This window comes from Dipodomys ordii, unplaced genomic scaffold (genome assembly GCF_000151885.1).
Source record: "Dipodomys ordii isolate 6190 unplaced genomic scaffold, Dord_2.0 Scaffold64, whole genome shotgun sequence".
Lineage (NCBI taxonomy): Eukaryota > Metazoa > Chordata > Mammalia > Rodentia > Heteromyidae > Dipodomys > Dipodomys ordii.
In genome coordinates, this window is record NW_012267280.1 from 1,848,366 (window position 1) to 1,855,475 (window position 7,110).

General features: G+C 51.9%; 1 protein-coding gene across 1 annotated transcript in view; it reads left to right on the top strand.

The window, feature by feature from the left end:
* The first annotated feature begins 281 nt into the window (after nt 1-281).
* The window catches only part of Fsd1 (fibronectin type III and SPRY domain containing 1), a 27,530-nt gene continuing 20,701 nt past the window's right edge, over nt 282-7,110 (top strand). The window contains exons 1-9 of the mRNA XM_013022645.1: nt 282-299; nt 565-660; nt 841-972; nt 1,579-1,680; nt 2,433-2,455; nt 2,606-2,727; nt 3,464-3,673; nt 5,674-5,772; nt 6,915-7,074. Of these exons, the coding sequence (XP_012878099.1) occupies nt 282-299; nt 565-660; nt 841-972; nt 1,579-1,680; nt 2,433-2,455; nt 2,606-2,727; nt 3,464-3,673; nt 5,674-5,772; nt 6,915-7,074 (962 nt within the window). The remainder of the gene's footprint in view (nt 300-564; nt 661-840; nt 973-1,578; nt 1,681-2,432; nt 2,456-2,605; nt 2,728-3,463; nt 3,674-5,673; nt 5,773-6,914; nt 7,075-7,110) is intronic.

Sequence of the window (7,110 nt, forward strand, 5' to 3'; positions counted from 1 at the left end):
ATCGCTGGCTGGCCTTCCTTCCTGTCCCTGAAGCCTCCCTTCCCCCTCCCCTCTTACCTGGGCTCTCTGAAGGCTCCTTCTTTTGTCCAGGTTATCTCTTTCTGGTTAATTCCTTTTCTCAGGCTCACCTCAGCTCCTGGGGCCAGGCTCCTTGGCTAGCCATTAGCCCAGGCTATCCCAGTTCCCCTGTGGGTGTACTGACCACAGGTAGCCCTTTCCCCAGGCTAACCCATTTTCCTTCTGGGAGTTTCTTTGCTCAGGCTAGCCCTTCCAACTAGTTCATGGGCAACCTTCAAGATGTAGGTATTGGGTTGAAGATTTGGTGCTCATGCAGACTTGCTTCTGGTCTGCTCCTCTGTGAAGAGGCTCATCCTGGGCCTCAGTTTCCTCCCATGTAAATTGGGGGTTGCTCACAAGTGGCCACCTCCTAAGTGAGTTCTATAGAGAGCCAGAGGGCCCCATAGCTCCTCCCTGAATTCCTGAGGGCAGAGCAGGGGGCCAGGCCATGTGAAGTGTGTGTGTGTGTGTGTGTGTGTGTGTGATACTTGTGGTCTGGTGGAACAGGAGGCTCTTCGGAAGATCATCACAACGCTAGCGATGAAGAATGAAGAAATCCAGAGCTTTATCTACTCACTCAAGCAAATGCTGCTGAATGTAGAGGTAAGGGTGGTACAGGAGGCGGGGAGTGGAGAGGGGAAGGGGAAAGGGCAGGGGGTGTCTGCCTTTGGAACTGGCTTCTTATTGCCAAAGCCCAGGAAGTGGCCGGGTCTGGCTGATCGCTTGGCCTCAGTTTCTTCAGCTGGACACAGATGTTAACCCATCCCTGCCATTCCAACCCAGGCAAACTCAACCAAGGTACAGGAGGACTTAGAAGCCGAGTTCCAGTCCTTGCTGTCCGTCCTGGAGGAGCTGAAGGAAGGCATGCTCATGAAGATTAAACAGGACCGCGCCAGCCGCACCTACGAGCTTCAGGTGGGGGTCAGGTGTAGCCCTCCACCCCGCCTCCAGAGGCAGAGAGCCTAGTGATGGTGGACTCTAACGTCGGCCCCCTAGTCTCTCACCCATTCCCTATCTCCATCAAGCCCCCTTGGGCTCCTCCTTGGACTATGGAGCTCAGGAGAAATCAGCCTGGGCACGTGTAGTTTTGGGTTTTCTTGTGTGCCCAAATTAAGACTTGAACTCAGAGCCCTCTGGCTTGGCTTTCTTGGTCACAGCTATCCTCCTATCAACTTGAGCCATGCCTCCAGTCTGGCATTTTGCTAGTTAATCAGAGATAGAGTCTCAGGGGGGTGTGCCTCCCAGGCTGATTTCAAATCTGGATCTTCCAGAGTGGCTAAGATTACATGCATAAGCCACTGGAGCCTGGCTCTGGCATGTGTTTTCCAGGGAGGGATTCCCAGGGGAGGGAAGGGGGTGGGAGGGGAGAGGCTGTGGCCAGGTACTCCAGGCACCAGCCTCCCTTTCCCAGCTGGAGTTCAGAGGGCTGTGGTAGCCTGGATCCTGAAGGTGGCGGGCAGATGCCCGGGAGGTGAAGCTGTATGGTGAGCTGTGGATTGATTGGTGCCATGCTTCCCTCAGAACCAACTAGCCGCCTGCACGCGGGCCCTGGAGAGCTCTGAGGAGCTGCTGGAGACAGCCAACCAGACTCTACAGACCATGGACAGCGATGACTTCCCTCAGGTGGGTGTCTCTGGGGCAGGACCCAGGTAGTTTTCAGTGTGTAACCCACTCATGCAACATTAAGCCCAGGTCCTGAATTCAAATCTCAGCACCAGCATGTAAAGGAAAGGAAGAAAGGAAGAAAGAAAGAAAGAGAGAGAGAGAGAAAGCAAGCAAGCTAGACACTGGTAGCTCATGCCTGTAATCCTAGATTACTCAGGAGGCTGAGATCTGAGGATCATGGTTTGAAGCCAGCCTAATAGGAAAGTGTATGAGATGCTTTTCTCCAATAAACAACTCAGAAAAAAAGCCAGAAGTGGCACTGGAGCTCAAGTGGTAGAGCTCTACCCTTGAGCAAAAAAGAAGCTCAGGAACAGTGCCCAGGCCCAAAGTTCAAGTCCTAGAACTGGCAAGAAAAAAAAAAAAAAGATTGGAGCCCAGCACTGGTGGCTCACACCTGTAATCCTAGCTACTCAGAAGGTTGTGATCTAAGGATTGTGGATCCAAGACAACCCAGATAGAAAAGCCTGTGAGACTCTTTTTTTCTTTTCTTTTCTTTCTTTTTTTTTGTGCTGGTCCTGGGGCTTGAATTCAGAGCCTGGGTGTGCTCAAGGCTAGCACTCTACCACTTTAGCCACAGCACCACTTCCAGCTTTTTTCTTGTTTATTGGAGATAAGAGGCTCATGGATGTTTCTGCCCAGGCTGTCTTCAAACCATGAATTCTATTAGAGATGAGCCCGGTCTCTGAATTCTGTTCCATCCCTCTTTCTAGGCTGCCAAACAAGTCAAAGATGGGTAAGATGCTGCGACCAGCCCCTGCCCTGTGCCCCCCATGGTGTAATGGTGGGGACACCCAGGTTTGGGTGCTGGACTCAGAACATTGGGTCTGGGGAGACACCTGCCCCTCCTCACAGTCAGGAGCCTGGAAAACCTCCTTCCCTGCAGGGTGACAATGGCCCCTGCCTTCCGGCTGTCACTGAAAGCCAAGGTCAGCGACAACATGAGTCATCTCATGGTGGACTTTGCACAGGAGCGGCAGATGCTGCAGGCCCTGAAGTTCCTGCCTGGTGAGAGAGGGTCTCATTGGAGGGATTTGGGGGAAAATGGTGTAGACTTCCAAACACCTAGAAAGGTCCTGGCATGAGGCCAACCAACAGGTGCCTGAATCCCAGCAAGGCCCAGAGGATGGAGTCAATGTAAGCCCCGCCCATATGTAGGTGGAGCCCTCGGAAGGCCCGGCTACCTGTGCATGGAGCCTTCCAATGACCTGTCTTGTGCGAGTGGCGCTCTAGGGACTCCCATTTGTGGATGGATGCCTGGAAGCCACGCCCAATGTGGGTGGTTCCAGGAGAAGCCACACCCACGTGTGGGTGGGGCCCTGGTTGAGTATCAGGAGGGAGCCCATATGGAACAGACCTAAAGGTGAAGCCTAGAGGAAGTCCCATTCACTAAGCAGTTGGGTCCTGGAAAAACTGTTCCCAGTGGCAGAGCCAGGAGAGGTCCTCACTTCCTAGCAAACTGGAACTTTCTAGAAAGCCCCGTGGTGGTGGAACCCTAAGGGATGCCACCTTCAGCTGGCAGAAAACCCTGTCTCCAAGAGGAATCTGGAGTCAGTCCTCTGTGGGCTGAACCCTGAGCCTGCTCTGGCCTCTCTCCTGGCTGGCTGGAAGCCTGAGGGGGCTCCAGCCCCAGGTGGTTTACCCCCAACACAGGCCATCGTGCAGTGGACGGGGCTCCCGGGCTCCTGGCGCACCCCCTGCGGACGCAGAACCCTGATGGCTCCTCTCACTCTGTCCTGCTCAGTACCCAGCGCCCCTGTGATCGACCTGGCCGAGTCTCTGGTGGCAGATAACTGTGTGACCCTGGTGTGGCGCATGCCGGATGAGGACAGCAAGATCGACCACTACGTGCTGGAGTATCGAAGGACCAACTTCGAGGGCCCACCCCGCCTCAAGGAGGACCAGCCCTGGATGGTCATCGAGGGCATCCGACAGACAGAATACACCTTGACAGGTGAGGGGGGCAGGTGAGGGTAATACGCCAGGACTGGTAAAGGAACATACTTGCACAGATAAGAGAGATACCTGGGTAGGTAAGAGAAGCACACCTGGGCAGCTTAGGTAAGGGGAACACACCTGGACAGGTAAGGGCAATACATCTGGACAGATGAAGACACACCTGGACAGGTAAGACACACCCACCTGGCTAGGTAAGGGAGCACACTTGGTCAGGTAAGGGTAATAACACCAGGACTGGTAAAAGAACATACTTGCATGGGTAAGGCACACACACACCCTGGACAGGTGGGGGCGGGGCTACCTGGACAGGTAAAGGTAATACACCTGGACAAGTAAGAGACATAGATCTGGGCAGCTAAAGTCAGGGGAGCACACCTGGACAGAGGGAATATACCTGGGAAGGTAAGGGAGTATCCTTGGGCAGCTTAGGTAAGGACTGCATACCTGCCTACCTGGACAGGTAAGTCAGTACACCTAGGCAGATAAAGGAGTATACCTGGGGCAAATCATGTCTAGTTGGTATAGTTACTTATCTTCCCCGAATACCTCAGCCTCTGCAGGTGTCCATGGAGCTATTAAATCATCCAGAGACTACTGACCTCCTCCAAAGTCCATATATAGCAGGCTAGCCGTGCCTCACATCTGACAGGGAAGGGAACTGAGGAACAGGAAGGGAGGCCACCCTGTCGCTCCCCCTTCTCTGTCCAGCAGCCACGGACTGGAGCTCTCATAGGTCTAAGTTATCAGCACCCACACAGTGCGAAGATCCCCAAGCCCATTTAGCCTGCCGGAGCTGGGGATTGGGAGAGTTCCTCAGCACTTACAAGAAACAGAAAAGCCAGGCGACCCACCCAGCTGGAGTGGGGGAGGATCAGAAGGCGGGAAATATCGGGGTTCCCTAATGAGTTTTAAAAAGCTGCCTTGAGCAGGGAAGACCTCGTCTGCAGACGTGACATTCACTCTCTCACCCGGGGGCTGTAATCAGCCGCTCGTTATCTGTAATTAGCATACATGCTTAATCATGAGCATGCTAATTGCTATGGCGAGAAGCCACCAGCCAGCCTGGGAGCCTGAGAAGCTATTGGTGTCTCCTCTGCATGGGAATGAAAACAGACACACCCCCTCTTAAAAATAGGCACCCACAGTGCTCACCTCCAGACCCTTCTGCTTTTTATTTTTATTTTATTGTGACTTTCTGTTGTGGAGTAATTACAGATGTACGGCAAGCTGCAAAATAATAATATGATAATGAGATAGTGCTGGGGGGGGCGGGGAGACTTTCCCTGCAGCGGTGGCAGCTTAGGTCAGAAGTGTAGTCCAGTGTCAGACTGGGGAGCTGATAGGGTGTGATTCGGGGGAGCCTGACACTGGGTTCCATGTGCTGTGCCCCACCCCCAAAAAACTAACAGGCCTCATGCCCTTGGGTTCCATTTCCAGCAATGCATGATGATGATGATGATGATGATGATGATGATGATAATGACAGCAAGCAGGGGCACTGGTGACTCACATCAGTAATCCTAGCTAGTCAGGCAGGAAAGTCCATGAGACTCTTATCTCCAATGAACCACTAGAAAACCGGAAGTGGCGCTGTGGCTCAAGGTGGTAGAGGGCTAACCTTGAGCTGAAGCGCTCGGGGACACTGCCCAGGCCCTGAGTTCAAGCCCCACAACCAATAAAATAAAATTTAATAATAATAACAATAATGAGAGAGGCTTAGAAAACATACCAAGAGATTGTCTGTGAAGGGGACTCATAGTAACAAAGTTGTAAGGCAGGCTGTGATTGGTCTGGTTGGGTCATGTGCCTATTTCCGAGCCAATCATTGACAAGGGCCATAAAGTCTTCTCATTGGCTGCTCTAGTTTGGAGGTGGGGGTCAAGAGTTGGGATACAGAATTGCTTGTAAGGTGTTCCTTATTGTGGCAACCATGGAATCATAGAGGAGAGTGATAGGTGTTACCAAATATCTCTGACGTCCCTTGCATCCATCCAGGTCTCAAGTTTGACATGAAATACATGAACTTTCGGGTGAAGGCCTGTAACAAGGCAGTTGCAGGTGAATTCTCTGAGCCAGTGACCTTGGAAACAGCAGGTGACCAGCTGCTCCCCTCCCCCCATCCCTATCTCTGACTACATACCCCCTCCCTCCCAGTGCTCTGGGGTTGTGTGTCTCAGTCATCCTCTAATAAGGGGTCTGTGGGCCTTGTTGCCTTGGCCACTAGGAAGCTCATACCTGAGTCCACAATGGCATTCTTAGCTTGAATGGATACCATTCTATTCCACTTTTCCTTTTTTTTTTTTCCTTATGGACTTGCTCATGTTTTTCACTCCCAGCTGATGCTCTACCAATTGAGCCATGCCTTCAGTTCTAGATTTTTGCAATAAATATCAAGTCGAGTCTCCCAGGTTAGCTTTAAGCCATGATTCTTATATCTCAGTCTCCTGAGTAGCTAGGATTATAGGCAAAAAATACCAGTGCCCAGCTCAATTAAAAAAAAAAAAAAAAGAGAGAGAGAGGCTCACTTTTTGCCTGGGCTGAACTTTGTATTGTTTGAGATGGAGTCTAACTTTTTGCCAGGATTGACCTTGAACCGTGGTTCTCTCAGTTTCAGCTTCCTGATTAGCTAGGATTACAGGCATGAACCGTGGTGCCCTCTTACCATGCTGTTTTTCTTTTATCTTGGAATATATATATATATATATATATATATATATATACACACACACACACACACACATATATATATATATATGCCTTCAATATCAGATTCATCAGGTCTCCCATGTTGATTTGCATATCTCACTGGGAAGTTCCTTTGCTCTCTCTCACTTAATTCCATCCTGCTGTAACTCCACCCCTGTCTTGGAGGTGAAAAATCAGGGGAGAACAATTATCTTGAAAAATGCGCATACAAGGATGAGGGGCATGATTCTAGTGGTAGAGCACCTGCCTAGCAAGGCCCAGACCTTGAATTCAAACCCCAGTATTGAAAAAGAGGGGAAAGAAAGTTCTCATAGACTTTAGAAACAGTTGGGCCGCAACCCCAGACCTCCCTTGGGCTCCATATTACGTTCTTCCTTCCCTATCTGGTACCTCCTGGTGTCTTTCTGCCTGTCTCCTTGTCTCCCGTCTGTCCTTGTGGCGGTCTGCCTTGGGCACTGCCTGCCTGCCCGTGTCTCTGTGTCTCTCTGGGTTTGCCCGTCTCTGTGACCCCCTGGTCTCCCCGGCCCCAGCATTCATGTTCCGCCTGGACGCCTCCACGTCCCACCAGAACCTGCGGGTGGACAACCTCTCTGTGGAATGGGACGCCATGGGCGGGAAGGTGCAGGACATCAAGGCCCGAGAGAAAGATGGCAAGGGGCGGACAGCTTCTCCTGTCAACTCCCCAGCCAGGTACCCTGCCCCTCCTCCCCTCCCGCCCTTCCTCCC